Below are 21,810 nucleotides of genomic sequence, written 5' to 3' on the forward strand. Positions count from 1 at the left end.
TGTGCCTGTTTAGCAAACCTGCTCCAACAGTCAGAGCTGACCTTTGGAATTATCATGCACTCTGTTTCCGATAGGAAGTGTGCATAATTACACTGGAGGAGAACTGGGCTGAGGACCTCTTGGGTTTCTAGCTTCTTTAACACACACAAGCTAAATCTCTCTGAAAACAACCTTTTTTCTTTTTTTTTTTCTTTATTGTTGTACTTAGTAAATCTGTTTCATCTCTACCCAGAGACAGAAAGCTCTAACTTTCCTGTCAATCATGTGAAGAATGGTAGGACTAGTTACTATAAAAGACCAAACACGCACAAACCTCCAAGCCCCATCTTCTCAGTTTTAAGAGGGAACAGTTGAAAACTACTACATATCTTTTAGAGACTACTAGCAAAATCCTGCCTTCATTTAATACAGCAGCAAAACTCCCTTTGACTTCAGTGAAGCCAGAATTTCATCATAAGGTTAAACCATAATGAGATTTAAAGTAATCATTTTTTCTTGCTCCAGCCAAACATCCTACCCCCACCCACAGGCTCTACAGTGAATTCTTCTAATTAAAGAGAGAGGAAACATGAAGATCATCCCAAATGAGAGAACTGCTGTCCTTGAGACTACTCCTTTAAATCACTGCCACTCATTCTCTGTGATGTTTTCCCAAAACATCAAAGACATCCCCTCCTCAAAAGAGACATGTACTTGAGTTTAATCTTGTCAGAAGTTGTCCACACTGACATGTCACACAGCTGGAAAAGGAAGTGAGCAAACTCACTAACATTTTTGAAAGATTACTATTAGTAAGAGCTACTCCTCAGTGGTAGCGCTCACATATGAGTAATCTCATCTATTGTCAATTTATGAAAACCTCTAAGACCACTTCCCTTAGAGAAATGGATTAGCATAAATTATTCCCCTAACTTTTATTCTGGAAGTCTCTGCACACCTGGATATGCTGTGAAGGCCTGATGGTACTGTGACTTACTAGACAGGTTATATGTTTGACTGCCCAAAGTAGCTGTACTCCCCACAGAGCGAGAGTGACATCCTTGCAAAGCATGTCACATTTGCAGTTCTTTCTACATGACAGACACCTTATAAATACAAGCACTAATGCTACCCTACATATTTGTTGCTCTTATGTTACTGAGGTTCTTTCTGAAACAAGATGAAAAACTTCAAATACGACAAACAGGTTTCTAGCACACATTTAACGAAACTTACCCAGTTTTACTTCTGCATTTTCTGTGAGAAGGACGTTCTGTCCTTTAATGTCTCGATGGATGACATGGTGAGCATGAAGATGTGCCAAGCCCTAAAGGAAAAACAGACTTTCCTTATTTTATTTCCTCTCATTGACATTGTTGCCTTTTTACACTTTTGTCAGACTTTATTCATAGAGAAAGTCCTTCAGATGTTATTTGCAACATGAAGACACCAGTTTCAAGGAGAAGAGAGGACAGCAACTGCAAGTTTGATTGTCTTCTTTAGCCACAGGCCTGACAGTAGTTGAGCACGTCTGAAGTCAAGTGTGAAGACAACAAGCTACCAATATTTTAAACTTCTGCTTCAGAATCAAGGGTTGCCTCTATATCATGTGTTAAAAGCAAACAAAAGAGGAAACAGCAGCTGTCTAGCCAAGTGGCTTGAATTCTGCATTCAGCAAGACTGTGTTCAATGGTAAATGGACCACAGAAAGTTCAAAATTCCTCTTTTTGAATGCAGCAAGTATTGTTTTCAGTCAGTTAATATTTGATGAGTGTAAACCAAATGTTTTTAACATCAGTTGCGTTAATACAGATATTATAGCCACAAAATGAAGAGCAACCTGACCAGAACATGAAGGTTTTTATTTCCTTTGCTGAAGCTCTCCCTATGCTTTCCAGCTATAGTTATATTAATCTGCATTCTAATGCCAAATCCTTGTAAGATGGCCAATGTTCTCTACTGAGCATGCTTCTCAGAAGCTCTGCTCCGGAAGCAAGACTGACCCCTATTCAAGCACTACTTCAGCATGCCATTTGAATTCCAGCTCCCAGAATACACATTTATTTTACCATTATTTAGAAAAGAAAGAAAACTCCATTACAAGGAAGATGGATCAGTAACTCTGTAATGGGTTTTGAATTCAGAATGACAGGTTCCAGCATCATTTTTTTCCAGTGTAGTTCACTAGATTACACTTGGGAATTGTTTTATCCTCTGTAGCTTCCAGGACAAAACAAAAGAGAAAGATAAAAGAAAAAAACACACACCTGCATAGAATGAAATACAGCCCCAAGAATTGCCTTGGGGAATATTGCCCCAGCAGGGCCACCTTTAAGATTCTGGAATGCTGTTTAGTCAACATTGCTTTTAGTAGTGTGGAAAAGAAGTCCCTGAGTGTGTGCAGGTAAAGGAACTAGGAATAGAAAGATCTTAAAGGTCTTACATAGCACAAACAGCTGAAGCAATGCACTGTAAAATCTCCTGATGTGGAGGACAGACTTATTAAAAACAGAAAACCTACTTCTCTAGATGCACGGAATCTGGACTTTCAGAAGATGGCTACTTGCCACAGGAAACAGTAATTTTCTGTACTTCATGCAGAAAATGGGATTAACTACAATAATATGGGATGTCAAGCAGCCGTCATGCTGGCTTTTCAGGCTCTTCTGAACTCAAGGACCACAGCCCATGAGCCCCATGGATCAAAACCTTTAAACAGTAAAGCTCACTAGTGAGCTACATTAGCAACCAAAGGCTTGGAAAGACCTTTTTGTTGCAAATGAGCGAAGCTCTGTTGGCACAACTCACCCTGAGAACCTCTCTGCAGATGTATGCAATCCAGTCTTCCTTGAAACAGTTCCCTTTTGTCTTCTTGACCAGGTCAGTGACAGAGCCCGCACCACAGTACTCCATCACCAACTGCAGAGAGACAAACCTAATACACCTTTACCAGAGCACTGACAGGGTGCCAGCAGAGAAACCATGTGCAAACACCCACCCCATCACAATCAAGGTGTGGCAAGCTACACGCGACCTTTCCAGATGCCAAGTGACATAAAATCTCATTTCCTGAATCACACACATCACTGAGTAAATAAAAAGCCTCAGCAGTGCTCCCCCCTATTGTAGGTTATGGGTACTTTTATTTTCTTCAGAAACTACACAATCAGAAGCCCATGAGCTAACAGCACTGAGCAACATGGGAATGTGTTCAACATCTGAAATGCCTCGTTTTGCTGCAGAGCTTCAAAAATCTTGTGGCCAAAAAAACTTGAGGATTCATTTTTCTTCTCTGCTTTATTACCAATTCCTCTGTTCCCTTTTTATTTTCCAACTGAAGAAAGGAGAGGAAAGTAACAAGCAAAAGGAGAGGGGGGATGAGGACAAGCTCTTTTGTACTTTCATTAAAAATAAACAAATTACAGAAACGTTTAATTTGAAGAAAGAAAAAAAAAAACAGCTCAAGCAACAAATCAGAATGACAGCACGAGTCACAAGTATCTTTATGTCCATCCTCAAAGGAAATCATAGGGGGTGAAAGATGTCTTGGGAGCAGCAATTTTTCTCTTTCATGCTACTCTTCAGAACAATGACTTCAGAGTTTCACTGAGGCAGAGCCCCAGCCAAGCATGCTGAAGCTCTACAGAAAGGAGCTGTAAATATCATGAACAGAAATGACACTAGACACTTACCCAGAGCTGATCATCTTGGCCTGCAGGACTTTTCTTTACAAATGCGCCATAATATGTAGCAATATTCCGGTGATGGGAGTACTTTTTTAGCATGTTTATCTCCAGCTTGATTTCCTCCTCTTCATTCTGTAGCAAAAGAGAGCAGAAGGCCCTTTTAGGTAGCCAGAGATCACTGAGTTCCAGGGCTGCCCAGAGTTGCAGGGCCACCTGTCTTTGGAGGTTTCCAACACCCAGCTGGAACCAGCTCTGAGCAACCTGGTTTGGTCCCACAGCTAACCCTGCTTTGAGCAGGAGATTGGACCAGAGACCCCCCGAGGCTCCCTCCAACCTGAGTTATCCTGCGATTATGAGACTGCAACTGAAGGACAGACCCAAACTGATGAATGAATCACCCTGATCCATAGAGTTTAACAATGAATTGCTAAGGTTTGACCTAATGAATTAAAACCATCCCCATTCGGGTATAACAACTGCACCTCAGGGGTCTTAGGACCTATTACTCCCCATTTTCGGTTTCTGTATGCAGTAATTTAGTCTTAGAGAAATTAACCAGATTCAAACAAAAGTATTCCTAACACTCCATTACTTAAACACTTGGAAAAGCACTTAGTGAACCCATCAGCCAATTTGTCTTCCCAGTCCTGTGGAGGGTCTTGCTGGGGGGAAACTGAAGCCAAAAAGGAGGCGACTCACCACAAATCAAACTCCACAGCCAGTGCAGGGTTAGGATCTGCTCCTTCCTTTACGGCTGTGATGCTAGTCAATCTGGACAATCAGGATTTTCCCCGATTCCTAACATCATGCCATCAGTTAAGTCTCTGGCCTGCTGGGGGGCTAGCACACCCCTAGACACCTCCTTCCAGGCACTAGCTAGCCCTGCTTTCCCACTGTCTTTGTTTCAGTCTCTTCAGGGCTGATGTTCTCTTCTACCCAGCACAGCACTGTGCACAACAGGACAACTAATGGAATCACAAGTTTCAATAATTATGTTAGAGGAAATTCCCTTTTCTCAGGATGTGAGGAGGTCCTCCCAGACCTAGCCTGTTTGCTGTATTGCCACCAGAGAAAGGGTGCACAATACCTGGTGAAACACAGACAGATTTTGCTGTCTCATTTGCTTTAATAGAAAATAAGCGGCGCTGCAAGATGTCCTTGTATAGTTAAAAGGACTATGACAAAGTTGAAAATGAATTCCCCTTGCTGCGAAACATCCCAGTCAGCACTTACCAGCTGAAGGGAGAAACAGAGACAGCAAGAACAGCTCAGCCCCACAGGACATTTTTCTGCACTTTCCCTTATTTTCCAGTAGCTTTGCCACGGAGGCATTCCTTTAACCACCACAACACTCGTACAAAACCAGCTGCGTAGTTCTTTCTACCTGTAGCAGAACATTAAGGCCTGACGGGTGGAAGCCAAATTCCCTCAAGCATATGCATATGATGCGTCTTAAATAAGACCACGCAAAAATCATTCTGACCAGAACAGAAGGGACCAGTGAGTTTTCCCCAGGTAACACCAATCCACAGGAGACATGTTACCAAACTAAAGCCTAATTGTCTTAAGCTTTAGGAAATGGGAAATGTAAAACAACTCCATTTGAAGCAAAATGAGCCATTTCAGGTTTCAAAACAGCCCCTTTGTTGAACATAGGCTCTACAGCTGCACACATTACACTAGATTTTTCACTTCTGTTTGCAACTGAGGAGAAAGAAGGACCCTTAACTCTTGGCTTGATACAGCCCTGGATGTTGTCTGACTTAGAGAGGGGAAGAAGGAGCCTGATGCAGCACCTGGAGTCTCCAAGAGAAAAGAGAGCTGACTCCCGAACAGCATGCAGAAAATCCTTCACAAGCAAGATCCCATTTATCTCCACACAGGGCCAGGGTAAAATCAAAAGGGAGCCGAGAGCTTGCGCTGATGCTTTCTGTGTGGGAAAACAAGGCTGTAGTCCCTTCAGGACTCCAGACAGCGCACATGAAAGGGTGGAGACACCTTTCATGAGGAAAAGGAGGCAGAGTAAGGACATGGGAACCAACATCCTGGACCTGACCACAAGAGTCCTGTCACTGATACGAGTTTCTGGCACCCCTCTGGCATTCCGCACACTCCCTCTGCTAGGGCAACCATACATGCAGAGGGGCAATGTTCATCTTTGGTAAAGGCCTTACCCCAGATTACTTAACATGTTTTCAGATTTTAGGATTTTGGGGTTCTCCTTAACTCTGCCCACCTGCAGGAACTTTGCAGGCCTGACTGAAAAGCTTCCCTGCTATGCCCCCAGCACCAGCCTGCAGCTTTCACAAAGTTCCCCTTGGGGAGCTGGCAGATTTCAACCACTTCCTCATAGCTGTTGTCTCTTTTTCAGCTCTTATTCCTTTGCCCAGTTATTTTACTGGATGTTGGGACTGTGCTGGCACAGCTCTTATCTGAGTACTTTCTATTAATGGGCAATCTTGCATCCACGTTTTTAAAACAAAGAAAAGCATGTGCCTGTTTGTGAACACTGCTGGAATACCAGGTAGGCTCCTCTACATGCACTGCCAAGAGCAGAGCAGCTGCACATGCATGATGCTCTTTTACCATTACCTGCAAGATGATCTAATTCCTACTTTATCTTGTGTCCTTATCTATTTACCCAGGAAGTTGCCACCTGCTCCCTTTCTGCACCTGCCTCTTCTTCCCTTGCCCATCCTTGCCCGTAGAGGCAGTTACCTGGGTTCACACACTGTTGTACGCTGCTCAGATACAGCATGAGTGCCTTGGGAAGACACTGCTTAGACTGGACAGGGGCCTTCCCTGCTGAGCCCCACCACTGCTGAGCAGAAACCCTCCAAGCCAAACACTTGCATCCTCCAAAGACAAGAGAAGTGACTTCAAATACCAATCAGTCTGTAAGGTAAAGGGCTATACAAGAGGACAAGTGGGCAAAAAGTACTCTGTCTGCCCAGTGCTTGAGCGAGTTTTGAAAAAAATTCTCTATTTTACATGGAGAAACCGAGGCAGAAGAGTAAATGTGAGCCATTCTGTCCCATGGGCCAAGAAGTGAACATGGACTTGCTAAGTCTCAGCACTACATACATCCTTCAAGCAGGGTGACTGGGGACACAAGCACCCTTGACTTTTCAGTGCACATGCTCAGGATACCCCCTCTTGTCAGTGTTACCATCAGCCACATCTCCCTGGGGCCCAGAAATCTGTTCATAAATCATGTGCTTTAGAAAAGGAAACAAGCTCACAGATGTGCAGGTGCAAAAAGCTGTTTGCTTTCACAAACCAATGCATTTCTGGGCACAGATGGCAGCACGCACAAAGATGACAGGTTCATGATCAAAGGCTGGTTTTGAAGATGTGGCCTATCTGCAATGACATTAAGAAGCTAGAAAGCACACGCCTCTGACCTCAAATGGAAACAAGATCATTAGCTGACAAACACTTCACCAAGAGACCCCTTAGCACTCGGGCAGTTCTAATGATAATTTTCTCATTTAAACGTTATTCTGGTATGTGGAAAGACTGAACACAAGGACAGAGAGAGAATGACCTGATGCAGAACAGCTCTTTGATCACCTGCACCAATAGCTGAAAAGCAGCAAGAATCCAACCTCTTTGTAAGCACTTTGTTTGCTTGGCACCATCAGACAACAGGAAGCAGTGCCTGTGTGGAGAGGCACGTGAGCATACATTGACTCCAGCTCCCCTTCGACCATTTCAAAGTGCTCCCCACTCTCCCTGTAACACCACGTGGCAGCACTTCCTGACAGACATCCAGAGGATCCTTCAAGGACCACAACAACCTGCTGCTGCTCTTGGGAAACCAGCCCAGGGCTGCAGCTTATGACAGTGAAGAGCGAGTTTGCTTAGTTCTTGGTGTGCCCCAGATCTTTGAGCTGAACAATCACAGCTGGAGCTAGCCAGGAAATTTCTGATTAAATTATTTCTTGCTGAAAGAAAAACTGGTGAAACAAAATATTTTGGCAGAAATGTACCAGTTATGATGAAATGTTTTAGCTGAAAGACCTCTTAATTTGGATTTTCTAGTGATGAAAGCATGATGCTGGGGGAGAAAAACCCCACTGAGGAATCTCCAAGTAGCAAGAAAGGAGCTCAGAAGACCCTTAGCATACGAGATACCCTTGTTCAATCCCATCCTCTGCCTACAAGTGTCATCTTTGGCCAGCCCTCACGCACTGCTGACTGACCCAGCAAAGCATGAGAGCAGTCCATATAGAAACTCTGATCACTTCTGAGCCTGTGCCAGGACCTGTCATGTCAGCTCCTCTGCCAAAGCATGCAGGTACTCTGATCTGAAGAATCTGTATGACTCAAACCCCACCTCCTCACCTGCTAAAATCCAGCAGCCTCCTCCTGTTTGGTAAATGCCATTTTTAAAAGCCAAAGCACCTGCTCATCCATGTACCTGCAGAGCTAAACGCAAAAATCCCACCAACCTCATGTAGCACTCATTTAAAAAACACATCCTCTGTGCACAGAGAAGAGCAAACCTGGCAATGCAACTACACATGTGTATTTGACAAGGTAGCAGCCAGCGCCAAACCAGCCCTTAGACATGCTTTAGCCCACTGCAGTAGGGCTTTAAGTACAGATAACCAATGTACCATTCAGACCAATTCCTGTTCAGGACTGGATTCCTACACCAGAAAGAACTGTCCTGGACTGCTCTACTTGACAAGGCCCACACAGCCATCAACTTGTCCTGCTGTCTTCCAAGACAATCAAAAGACATACAGAAAAACGCTGGCAAGGCTTACTTGTGCTCATCCAAAACAGCACATATAGGTGCACCACTGGCAGACTTAGCCATGGTTTTTATTTCAGAGCACTGCAAGAGGACAAACTTTATCCTGGAGTTTTGTACTCCATACCTACACTGCCAGAGTGACAGAATGGTCTTCAGCGAGAGTAGCTGCATTGTAGAAAACCACAGACTTCCAGTAAACATGAGAAGAGGATGCAGGGAGTGCCCCCAACTTTTCTGGGCTTCAAATGTCTCAAGGAACAAACTGCTTCGCTACTGGCTGCGCTCTTAAAAGAAGAAACAGAAATCGATACTTGGCAACTTCTTCAACATCCTGCTCCAGCACTGACACTACTTTTAAATGCGAGCAGCAACAGTGCCAGTTAAACTGTCTCATCCTCTCATCTGTCAAATAACAATAAAAAAAGTGCTACTTTTACATTTCTAATATGTTCCTGCTTGCTAGCTGTCAGGGTAGCTGCTCTGAGGAACGGGTGGCACGCAAGGGGAGAGGATGTGATGAAACTCAGCAGGGGCAGTGCAGAGTTACAGGAAATCTTTTACTTGCTATCTCTGGAAACAGATAAACAACTAGAAATACGCAGGAAGAGAGTTCTCTTTGCTATTATAGACCATCAAAATATACAGCAATGCATTCCCCTATTGCTTTGCATCAGTGGTCAGGTACAATTGAAAAATCTGGTTGTATTACCACCTCTCAGTAATTTACAAAACACAAACTGGTGCTCAGAAACCCTAATTTATATCACTAGATCATCTTTAATAAGCTATCCACCTTCTCACGAGCTGATTATTTATTTTTCCTTATACCTTGATGACAACTTTTTTATTACTGGATTTGCACTCACCTCAGTAACATTCATCACTTTGATTGCTGCTAGCTGCCCAGTCTTCACATGGCGACCCTGTTAAAATAACAAAAGCCTGTAAGTAAAACATGTATGAGAATTATGCATACAGCGACAAATTAAGCATATAACAGCTCGGCAGCAGTACTTGCTTTCAATCACGTCTCAACAACCTTTCAGTGATCCAAAACCACCAAAGTGAAGTTGCGTGATGTGTTATCAGGCCTATATCTTTACCATGCTTTAAAGCTATGCTTTGCAGGGTTGAACTTCCCCCTTTAGCACAAAGCAAGCAGCAATGCTAGGAGATCTCTGCTGTCAGAGCACAACATGGCATGAGTTTACGGGTATCCATCCAACTCCAGTTCAACAGATGCTGCCACCTCTCAAACCTCCTCTTCTAGGATATCACAGCCCAGTCCCAGGAAGACCCAACCAGAACAACCTTGTCCTGCAATCCAGGGCCGCTGTGTGCTGGGGAAGCAAGGTGCTGGGTAGCTGGCACTGTCCCTGCCTTCCCATCCTACATGGTGTGGCTCACCTCAGGGTAGACAGAAAGCTGGGTTTCAGTACATCAATCTGGCAGCCTGTCTGTGGCTGCCAAGAACCTCTGAGCTGTATGGACTGTTTTTATAAAAGAGGGGAAATAAAAAATAAACGTAAAGCCTTTTTTAAATGCTTAGTTTTCAAAATTCTCACTGCAGCTGAGTTAACTGCATCTCAGCTACCTCCCAAAAAAGCATGCAGTGGCTTTGTATTTTCAAATGCAATCTTCTGTGGTGGTGGTGGCGAAGAACGCTCACAGGGCTTTGACTCCCTGCGTGCCTACATCCATACACACTTCATTAGTGAAATGCCAACATACCATGGGCATTATTAAGCAACAGATACTAATTTTAGAGGAGGTAAGTGGGTAGTTTTTTTAAAACACAGCTAGGAAAAGGAAGGTAATAGAAAATGAAGCTATTAAAAGAGTAAACTTCATATAGAGACTGTCAAAATGTGATTCACAAGAATTTATGTTAGAAACACAACCAGGAATTTTGCTGTAAATTGCAGGTTCGTGGCTTGCTTAGATCAAGCTGCTCAAGATATACAGTCTTTTGCCGTGATAACCCCCACTAATCTCATACTGGAGGGTAGTATCAAAAGATTTGTATGAACAGTGTGGTTGGCTACCCATACTAACTCCTCACTTCCATCAAATGCTCAGAAATGGGTTTGAAGCTTTGAGACTGCGGTTTCATTCCTGAAATAGTAGTGCTTGCAAAGCTGTACGTTGAAATAACTGACATCAGTTAAGCAAGCCATAGGAAATCAGGAAATCAAGTATGAAATGCTGAAGTTTGCAGACAACATGATTTGCAGGTGCAATTTACACCTGCAAAATTAAAAGCTGTGTTGATGTCATTTTAAAACCCAGGTTCTATCTGCACAAAACTGCTTACGAGTGTTATTTCTAAGACTAAGCAATTTTGCATCAATGAAAAATGATTCCTCATTCTCAGGCAGTATGTCACAGTCATGTTTTCTTTTACACAAAATTAAATCCTGCTGAGTTTTTGTATCTTTGTAAGTGCCCTCTTTCTGTGGAAACACTCCTGGGATTGCAAAGCTCTTTCTCACACACTAGAATGATAGGATTCAGACATTGTCAGAAGGAAGACAAATGGCACACACGCTCCCCAGGCCAGTGACACATATGACCGTGGCCAAGTGCAGCTGGGAAGTGATGAGTGCCAGTGCTTGGTCAGCATCCATCCCAGTTGACGTCAATCCCGGTTAGGGAGCTTCCTCTGCACAGCCATGGCTCCTTTGTTGGAGGCCATTGTGTGCAAATGTTTCCAGGCATTGAATGTCTTGGCAATATAGTGAGAGAGGGCCTTCCACAACATAGTCACATTAGACATGCTGGCACCCTGACATACCTCCAGAGCTTGGCTGGAGTCAAGTACACTGATGTTTCCATGTCTCTGGCCACCACACTTAGCAGGCAACCAACCCGTCTAAACGATGAGTCTCTTCTGTGCTGCAGAGTATGTCATCAAGAACCAACACTGATTTTCATAATTGCAGTGAAGCATGGAGATGTGCTTCTTTACTGAAAAACTAAATCCATCAATATGAGGCTACCATTGCATTTGGTATTGAATATTCATCAGAATAAGGACACGACAAAGGCTTGACATTCAGTTTTGACTTCAAAGCATGACACCTGGTCAAACTGTCCCTCTGTATAACAGACATCTGTTATTTTACAGATAAGGTTATTGCCACTGCATGCAAACCTGCTGCTCTCACTCACTTTTACCATTATAAATGAGAATACTAAATCCCCCCAAAAGGGTTTGGAAAACTAGCAAAAAAAAACAGCAAGTCCTTTGGTTTTGTGCAAAACAAACACAACAAGTGTGTCGTCCCCCCCCCATTAACTGAGATTCACAACACAATCCTGCTCCTGCATTCCTGAAAGCTCCCATCTCTGCAACTGTGATAACTGCTGGATAAGAGTAGCTTAGGTTGTGCAGAGAGGGCAGGATCACACCCTGTGCCTTGTCTTAATGCCTCATCATCCTCACACTATGCAGGGCTACTGCTAGCCTGAGGGAAACACACAGGGCTGCAGCCAACCATCGCTGCTCACCTGCAATAAATGCTGACTGGGTAAAGCAGCCTTTACATGGCAGCAAATTCTGTTAGATACATGCACTTCAACCCTTATGTTCTTTCAGACTCCTTATCCTGGAACAAAACAGAGAGCAGCTCAATCCACGAGAGAATGTGAACCCTTCTCAAGAGGCAGAAAGAAAAGGAGCAGTAAAAACATTCCTGCTCCCTCTCTCAACTCCATTTATTTTCAACAGCTGTTACCAAATCTTTTGAAAAGTCTTCCACGTTTCCTGGTTGCATTAAGCTGAAGAACCTCACCTTCACCCACCAGCACAACTTTGTGCAGGGTAATGCAAAGGGCTGTGGATTAACCTCATGGAAAGGTGCAAACATACCTATATATTTACATCTGCCTTTCATCAATTGTCTAAAAGGGATGAAGTCATTTAAAAGTGTGTACAAAAGAAAAAGCATCTTGGAGATTGTATCGACACCTGTGTATCTACACAAAAACATTCTCATCATGACATCCTGATCTTACTACCATCTTGGCAGATTTACTTTTCATTAAAGTTGCGCATTTTCCCAAAGCAAAGGATTCACCGTTATCGCATGGAAATACATGTCAGGAGTCTCTGTACCTGCTAATGTGCACCACAAGCAATGATGCAGACTTGGACAGCACACAGTATCATTTCTGCTTGCCTCTGACATCATCCAAATGACACAAATAAAACTTCTCATTTAAATACTGCCAAAGGAAAAGGGTCAGTCAGCAGAGACAAAATAACCAGAGAAGCCTGGGAACATCCTAAATGTTATTCCTTCTCCTCCCCAGAACTTCACTATCTCTGCAGTAACAAGAAAAAATGAGCTGAAGCAAAGCCCCCCCAACAGCTGACCCAAACACCAGCAGTCCCTGTAAGTAATGGCTGCACACTGGCACACTACTGAACCTCCCTCCCAAAAAGTGAGTGTGTTACAGCAAGAGTCCACACTAAGAGGGGTGAAGCTTTCAGAGGACATGCATGTTCACATGGAGAAGAACCATTAGCCTGTGCAGCTGATCTGAGCAGGGTAATGTGTTCCACATTACACCTGCTTCAATGCACAGTCTGTGACTGTGCTGACAGTTCAAAACAACAACAAAAAAACCACACAAACCTTTTCAAACTGTTTTGAGCTCATTTTCCTTGACATCTCTAAAAGCAGCAAACATCCTGAAACCAGCCCTGGGCTTTCTGGTAACACACTGAGACTAGTGCTTAAGTAAGGGAAGGTTTCAAGGACCCAGCCCTTATGTTTTTCATTTATCAATAAATCTCAGTGGTTAGCCAGAGTTCATAGGAACTCACACATTGCTCCTTCTACTGAAGTCACCAAGCTGAGCATGATTGAATTGTTTTGAAAAAGGTGGCATTTTGATTTCCTTAGGAGCAACTGGCTGTTTTAACTGTTTCCAAACCAATGAGATCAACAGATTCACTTGCTTCCAGTGATAAGACACACAGAAGTTCAACCTTTGTGATTTAATCCAAAACGGAAGGAAGAACAAGGCGCATTGCCCTCCAAGCCCTCTGCGCAATTCACTGTTGCCCATCCTCTCCGGATTCAAAATCGTCTGTTGTATATTTCCTCAGAAACTGGGCAGAGGGCAGGAATGGACCTTGGGCCCATTTCCCTAAAAAAAGTTTTTATCGTTCACCTAAATTCTCAGTTTAAAAGCAGATTTCAACTCTGGGGAATGTGGCCAAAACATCCAACAACCATCTGCGAGTCACCCGTATTCCTACCTAAGAACATAGCATTAAAAGCTACCAAGCTCATACAGAGCCTAGACACAAACAATTCTGAACCTCAATGACTTTCTAAAATTGAAGTTCCTGCCTACATGTTGATGGAAGGAATTTTCCTATTAGCTTTGAGTCCAGCTAAATTCCTCATCTCCTCCAGAAAGTATTTCTGCATAAAGATTCTGCTGCAGTTGCCAGTTAGTCACTACAGTAACATCCAGCAAACCTGGGGCCAGCATACAGACCCTTCAACTCTGCATCATGCTCATTGCAGCCACATTTATAGAAGATGCTTAACACCAAAGATCTAGTTCTGACGAGCTGCAACCCTGCATTATCTCTACAAGGAGACTGACATGGAATAGGACAGACCACCCAGTGTAATTTCTATTGGATGCATATTCACCTTGTTAGCTCAGTTCGATAGAGGAACTGCTTATCTATGCCCTCTACAAGGGTCAAGATGTATTTTTGTATCTACAGCAAACAAGAGTATCAGCAGTAGCAGTCAAGAGATTAGCTGATAAAGGGGCTTTACATGAGTTAAGTGTATTTACAGAATTCACACACAACACCTCTTCCTGGTAGGTGCAAACAAAAACTTGGGGCAGTCCCTGGCTTGGGTCACAATTACAACCAGAGACCCAAGGTCCCAGTGACACATGCCTGAAATTGTAAGGCTGTGGGTCACATGCAGAGAGCTCGGTTTTACAGCTTCCTTCCCAGATCCTGCACAGACCTCTCTTCCTAAGGGTAGCAAACAGCTCCCATCACCTTCTCTCCCCACTTACACTCTGACAGATTTGAAATGCACAACTGCAAGTCCAGACAACACAACCCAGCTGTCCTGTTCCAGTGCTGCACACCATGCCAAGGCAGCCCACGGCATTCCCATCACACACTTCCTTTTTGGCAAGACGCTCTCATTACTGTCCACGTGTTTCTAGGTCTGCCTGATGAAGCTGTCCCCATTTAACCGCAGCAGGAAAAAGTGCACTTGAAGGGCAGGGGCTGCCTGCTGCAGGATAGCGAGGCAGAAAGAAGCTGGTAGCTGTGACTATGCAGAAGTCCTAACTACATCCATGTCCTGTCTGTAACTACAAGCACAACCTCACTTCTCTCTCCGTTAAAAAGCTGCATTTTTGGTGAGGCTGTGAGGTGCCTATGTGCTGAGATACCTCCCAGATGCCAGAAGCCTTGGACACTGGCCAGTTTGCATCTTTGTGACCACCCGGAGGGCAATTTCACATCAAACACACTCTGCCATCAGGCATACACGTGTGCAGTGCACTTAGGGTGTGCACAGACACAAATAACTCACTTCTGCACAAGGCTGTGGGACTCCTGGGTGACCCTTAACAGCACTGCCTGCCTGCATAATCCAGACAACTGGTACATACCACAGACTTAACTCTTGGGACCTTCTCTGGATATTGAAGATTTGTATTTGAAAGCAAGACCTGGCTGTGGAGGTAGAGGACTTTCTCACCCAGAAGCACTTACTATGGGCTAACTGACGCAGGCTGTGGCCACCTGCCCTTCGGGAGAGAGGTGAAGGCACAGCTGCAGGCTCTTGCTGAAAGTGAACTTCAGCAAGCAGGTTTCCTGTTCAAAACCCACTGAGGAACTCTGGGCCCATCTCGCGTACATCTGTGTGACCCTGCGGTTGCTGGTACACTTCCAGCTCAGCCTCCTGTGCCCTCAAGGATGGGACTCCACCCTTTTACCCCTCTCCTCTCCACCCTTTCCATCCTGCTAACACAAGGAAAGCCTTTAAGAAACTATGCATCAAATGAACAATGCTCTGCATAGGCATCCAGGAAATCCTATGTCCTATTCCATATGACCTTAACAAAGTCATGAACTTTCTGTTTCCCTTTCCACCTTTTCTACTTAGACCCAGCTCTTCAGAAGAGGAGAACAACATTTGCTACCACCAGACCCAGAGCCTGGGAACACCAGCTCACACCGCAGGCAGGCAAGAGCAGCATCCCATGCAGTTGCAGTGTGCTCCCCAGAGCATGCTGATGGGTTAGCATGGCAGGGAGGAGGACCCCAAGAACATAAAATCTGCAGATAGGCTGCTCTTGCACTGCAGTTAAAGCACAGCCGCCGTTTTACAGCAATGGATGCTCACAACAAGGCATCCTGCTGTCCCCTGGGGTCTCAACTAATATAAACAAGCAGTCGGGGTTAGCACACCTGAGGCTGTATCACTTTGGTGCTGAAAAATGTCATCTGAAAACAGTTTATAGGACAGCTCCACCAGGAAGACTCAGCAACTGGTATGATGTGAGACAACCCACTGTAGTCATGGCTGGAGCTCTTCAGCTAAAAGCACAGCAGTAATGCAAAACTTGAAATAGGATGGGAATAAATTTGAAGGAAGACTTTATTAAGAGCTTGGAAGCTTACAGCTTGTTTTTGTTGGTTAATGGTCTGAAACAGAGCTCAGGGTCAGTCATGCACTGAATACTAGCACTGGATTTCAGAAATGGTCCATTTCATTGTAAACTATGACATGTAATCTACATCAATTCTGATAGTTAGAAAAAGCTCCAAACACAAAACCCCCAACCCACCACAACACACAACAGCCTTGGGCAGATAATAACCTGTTTTAGAAAGTCTTTTTTTTTTTGTAAGCACCAGCTAGGTGGGAATGTAGCTATAAATTTGGTTACAGCTTCATCTTTTTAATCATGCAACTCAGGCTGCAGAAAGCTGACTTTGATTTGCATTATAAAGTTTTAGTGGCATTTCTGTCACAACATCTCTGGATGTCTGTTGGATTTCGGGGCTATAAATCAAAGAATTGTATTCCCCTAGAGCATTTCTTCTCTCCTTTTGATACTGTTGAGATGCCGAGATTTAGAAGCCTGGGCCTTGTTCCAGGTCTCCTCTAGGGTAGCCCTCAGCTCCGTCTCCCAGCTGGAGCCCACTCTCCATTCCTTGTGACTATTTTCATGCCAGCAGCGCAGGATGCAGGGACTTCCGTAAAACCACAACCCAGCTGCATTGCCTAAGTGCTGACCATGTGGATGCAATACATTGCCCTTTTACCCCCATATTTGGCACCCAGCTTCCAGACAGTCTCACCCAAAAACACTTGGGCAGCACAGCAGGCTGATGGATTTCCCCTTCCCTCTCCTCCATAAACACCCTTTTTCAACAGCAACTGTATAGCTTTCTCTGCCATTAACTCTGTGTTATCAAGAGGAAGAACACACAGCACTGCAGCATCAGAGTGAGCTCCTGAGATTTTTTCTCCGATATGCTAATTCCCACTCTACAATTGGATATGTTCCAAGAAGTTAGCAAAGATTTATCGCTTCAGTTCAGACCACACTATGAGGTTGAACACTATTTCGCATGCCCCAGAACTCAGGTTGTAGAACATTAACAGTCAAATCCAACGTGTTTGCACATAGATACATAAAGAACAAAAGTTAATTAATAACAGTGCACTTCATGACAAAGCATGTTGCATTAATGAAGAAATATTGATATATATATACTATTTACCAAGAAATAAAAATGATTCAAAAATATTACACTGCATTTCAATTAAAAAAAAAAAGAGGATAATTTCATAAAGGTTACCAAATTTCTACAGCAAAGATGACTTCAATATGCAATGAAAACAAGTTCCCTTCTTAGCAAGCATCACTGCTCTATTTCTGTGCAGAACAGGTCATTCTACCCTTTCTAGTGCATCTTCCTCTCCCCCTCAAAGTGAAAATAATAGTTTTTAAAAGTTCTTTTAAATGGAGTTCTAGACATTTCAGGGGTAAGGAGTTAAAAAAATAAAAATAAAAATCACTACTTTCTCTCAGGGCCCCAATTTGTGTCACATGCTTAAACAAGCAAACAAAAATATCACTGTAACTCACTACAGAACATAGCTACATTGGCAGCAGTATAGGAGGACTTCCCATATACGAAAATAGCAACAGATTAGCCAAGATAAGAGATTAGAACATATAACTTCGATCAACCACTTAAAATTCTACCCAAGTCCTCACTGCTTGGAAGAGAGAGATGGATGGGGTTCATTTTAATGGTAGCTGATCAAACAATCCTGATCTCTGGAGGAAAAGGACATTTTTTCACCCCCACTTCAAGTGTCAATACCACAGCCCTCAGGAACTGCAAAACCCAAGAGGCACCAGAAGCAGTTTTTCTGTCCAGGTTTTTGGTTTTTTTTTTAAATCCTTTCAGTTCCTATTTCCTCCCATTGTGCAAGTGGAAACACAGATTGTTTGCTTTGTCTAATGTTTGTCTGTGTCTGACTGCAGACCAGTGGGAAAAGAAAATGAAACAAAGGAACAAGGTCAAGCTTTTTCGCAAACACGTATTTGAGAACCCACATTTTTGCAATATTGATATGTTCAGTTGATCAGATTACCATCCGTATGCAAAACACAAACCACTCAGGGCTACTGTGTACTTGTAGAAGACTGGGCTAGAGACTGATCCTTTGGGACTTTGAAACCTGCTCCCAAAGAGGTCATTAATGTTGCAATTAGCAAGACCAAATAAAGCACTAAGCACATTTGAAAATAGGATGCTCATCACAATACGAAGAAAGGAGTTTTGAAATGGGTGGTGTCTGCAGCGGAACATCCCATGTAATCTTCTGCAGCTCCAGGCTCATTTGGAGGAAAGTACTTAACTCCTGTGGCTTCTCCATATTCAGCTAACACAGAATAGTCTGGGTTAGGAAGAGACCTTCACAGGTCATCTAGTCCAATCCCTCTGCAATGAGCAGGGACAGCTTCATCTAGATCAGACATGCAGACATGATGCTTCAGATTCCCTACTATCCTGCTATTTGAAGTTTCTAAACAATGTGAACAATGTGCAAGAAGGAAGAGTAGGAACACTTCTCCTGGGGCAGGTAAAAAAAAAACAGGGTAGCCCCTCAGTGGGTGACGGTGGGAAATGGAGAGCTGCAGTACACAGCACAGGCACAGCTTGGGAAGCTAATGCCACTGACTGCCACCACTGCTGTGCTCGGGGTCAGCACTGACTGAGGATACACCAGGCTACTGAAGGCATAGCTACTCCTGGTGAAGGACCAGACTCTCACCAACTGTGATCTGCCCCAACCTGGCTTGCATCTGGAGATACTTCAGGAAGACAAACATTAAAGCTCTCCTTTGCTCAGAAAGTCCAGGTGCTTGACTTCAGAGGTAACTGCAAGGCCCCTGAATGGGAGCTGCTACCAAGCAAGGAAAGAAATATTTTGCGGCCATAGATGGATCAAGAGAGCAATTCAAACAGCAGCACAGTGAACAGGAGAAGGAGACTGAAAAGCAGGCTGTGCAGTTATCCCTTTTTCCTTACACTCCATTTATTGGGACATAAAACCTAGTTTGAGCCTAAATTTCAGTATTTGCATAAATAACAATTTCAACAGTCCTGCTATTCATCCTGGGCTTTGGCATGTCATGCCTCTTAACGTCTGTTGAAACACTCTGTTGGGTTTCCACCCTCAGACACCCCATCACAGCCTGCTACCCCTGCCAAGGCTTCAGACACTTCACTGACACAGGCGGCTTTCTTCATCCAGCCATGTCCTGCCTTGGGGAAACCTGAGCTGGTGGCAGCCAGCAGCAGGGAGCCCAGCTGCCCAGGGCAGGGCAGCAGGGATGCACAGCAGCAGGGATGCGGCTGTTTGAGCCCTGTGGCTCCTCTTGCTGAGGGCATGAGGTTTGCAACAGCCCACTGGCATGGAGCCAGTCCCGCTCAGCACTTGGGGAGCCCAGCAGTGATTTATGACAGCAAAGGTCTGCCATGCCAAAAGTCTGTTCACCCAGGAAAACAAACAGTTTAGGAAAAAAGCCTCAGCCCTGGAAGGCTTTCACCCTGCAGACCTGGGTCCGTCAAGAAGCTAAGCCTAAGGAGAAGTACAAATCCCTTCACCTCAGTGAATTTTCACTGCCTGACTTGTGCATCCATTTACAGGAACACAGGGAAAACCTATACACAGCACATCTCTGCTGGATGAAGTCACGGGCAGTTAAATGTGTCCCACCAGCCCCATCTTGCTGAAAGGAAGTGAGGGCTGGACTGTAGGAGGTCAGCTGATGGGTGGCCAGGCTTAGGGAGCAGGAATCCCTCAAAGTAAGGATTTTTGGCTCACCATCACTACAAAGCTCTGGAGGTCAGCAATTACAGGTTATGAGAGTCATGTTTTAAGTAATGCAACCTTCCAGGACACATGCTAATAATGAAAGGCTGTATTAGCTTTCTATCCCACAAAAACATAACTTTGAATGCCCTTAGCAATTATATCACTGAATTTTAAAAACCCTTCAGCATTCTTGTGAACAATAAGTGTTAACATTTAGATTTTCTCTGATGCGTAATGCAGAACATGGACAAGGTTCTGCATGGGTTAAAACTGCTGCTGGCTTTTTGTTGTTTTGGTTTTTTTAAAGGCAGGCAGGGTACACAGCTCAGGCTGCAAGTTCCAGCCTAGACCATGAGAGCTACAACAACCTTAGAGGTGATTTACTTTTTCATTCCAGTTCTGCTGGTGTTTTTCTCACACAGACTGCAATATCGTGTGGGTACACATCTCTCTGAGGGTGGACTGTATGAGACAGTACACAGGGCACTCCACAGGACAGCCTGTACCTGTAACAACTGGCATTAACTGGGTTTCTCTTTGGGTCCCTCAACCTCTCCTTCAGTACTTCAAGGCAAATATCTTCCCTACAACTCTCTTCACCCCAGGTGAATCATGAAGTCAAAACCCCACAGAGTGCCACTGCTGAGTTCAGAAGATCTGAGGTTTGCCCAGGGAAAGGTCATATTGTTCACTCACATACATAAGTCTTCACAGAACATTTAACTGAGGAAAAAAAGAGCATCTGCTCTCAGTGCCTTTTCATTTGGCTCTATTTGACACATCCTCTCCAAAAATTAAAAGGGAGTTAATGGACACAATTAGTCTGTGAGAAAATACATCAGTCTCCAGACTTCTGAATGAGCTCTGTAAGAGATGAACTCCATGGCACTGATCTCGCAGCAGCAGTCAATTACAATTTCCTTCCAAAATTCTATTGGCTAGCTGGTCCACAAAGCTCAAGAGACAATTACTTAAGCATTTGGAAAGGCTTTCAGTATTAAGCTGGTCTCCAAATAAAACCAGACTCCCCTTCTAATTATTCTTAAAAGTATACCTCACTTTTCTAATTGAGTTAAGAAGGATTCAGTGCTTCCAAATTCACTTTCTTGAAGAAAAAATAAAAAAATAAAAAATCTGAATTTGAGAAGAGCCTTGGTGTTATTTTTCCCTAAACTGATCTAATCAGCTTCATACAGCAGAAGCCTGGCTGGCAAAGCTTCTCCTCTTGAGCAAAGCATAGGTCAGATGTGCAGTAATAGTTCCTGAACAGCCACAAGCTGTTACGGTTCAGCACTTTATCTTCCAATTTGCTGTATTACTTGTAGGGATTGAAGTCAATCACAGCAGAGAGAGAAATGAACAGTGAAGTCTTGAGAGGAAAAACTAAAGCAACAAACAAAACAAAAACAGAACAAACCCTGCAGAACAATTTAAAGAAAATGGCTAAAACACATCAGAGCTGAAGAACTGCAGAGCCTGAAGCAGCGCAGACTGGCATAATTAACAGCACATATGAAGCAACTGCAGCAGCAAACCACTGGAAGAACTGGTCACAAAAGGTACCAAGAGTTTCCTATAATTAACCACTGAACAGCTTTACCAGATTTTGAAACTCTCACCTCCTTGCCTTCCCCTGCTTAAACAACCCAAGTTCATTTTGTACAGCGTAAGATGAAGCAGTGCACTATAGAGTGAACCAGGCATTTGGGTAAAACAAACATAGAGCCTCAGCACAGGCTGGGGACCCCGTGGCCTCCTCTGATGCACTGCTGGCCACACTTCCCAGTGCCTCCCTGTAGGGCTTCCCACCAACAGCTACTGATAGTTTCCTCTAATGCTTGAGTTATTACATGAAGCTCTGGCTCCACTGAAGTCCACAGGAATTTCTGCTGTTGAATTTACTGGATCAGAATTTGTCCCATAAAAGCTCAAGTTTATAAAACAAAACAAATCCTACTTTGCACCAAGTTTT

The 21,810-nt window shown here is 43.9% G+C and overlaps 1 protein-coding gene across 2 annotated transcripts in view; it reads right to left on the reverse strand.

The window, feature by feature from the left end:
- Positions 1 to 21,810, reverse strand: part of NRK (Nik related kinase) — a 107,038-nt gene that overhangs the window by 54,539 nt on the left and 30,689 nt on the right. For both annotated transcript variants that reach the window (XM_057425168.1, XM_057425167.1), the window contains exons 3-6: positions 9,297 to 9,353; positions 3,672 to 3,797; positions 2,788 to 2,898; positions 1,216 to 1,306 (exon numbers count right to left, since the gene is read on the reverse strand). In XM_057425168.1, coding sequence (XP_057281151.1) covers positions 1,216 to 1,306; positions 2,788 to 2,898; positions 3,672 to 3,797; positions 9,297 to 9,311 — 343 coding nt within the window. In that variant the 5' untranslated portion in view covers positions 9,312 to 9,353. The remainder of the gene's footprint in view (positions 1 to 1,215; positions 1,307 to 2,787; positions 2,899 to 3,671; positions 3,798 to 9,296; positions 9,354 to 21,810) is intronic.

Source organism: Pezoporus wallicus, unplaced genomic scaffold (assembly GCF_028554395.1).
Source record: "Pezoporus wallicus isolate ANWC-B61680 ecotype Strahan unplaced genomic scaffold, APGP_CSIRO_Pwel_v1 scaffold_6445, whole genome shotgun sequence".
Taxonomy (NCBI): Eukaryota; Metazoa; Chordata; class Aves; order Psittaciformes; family Psittacidae; genus Pezoporus; species Pezoporus wallicus.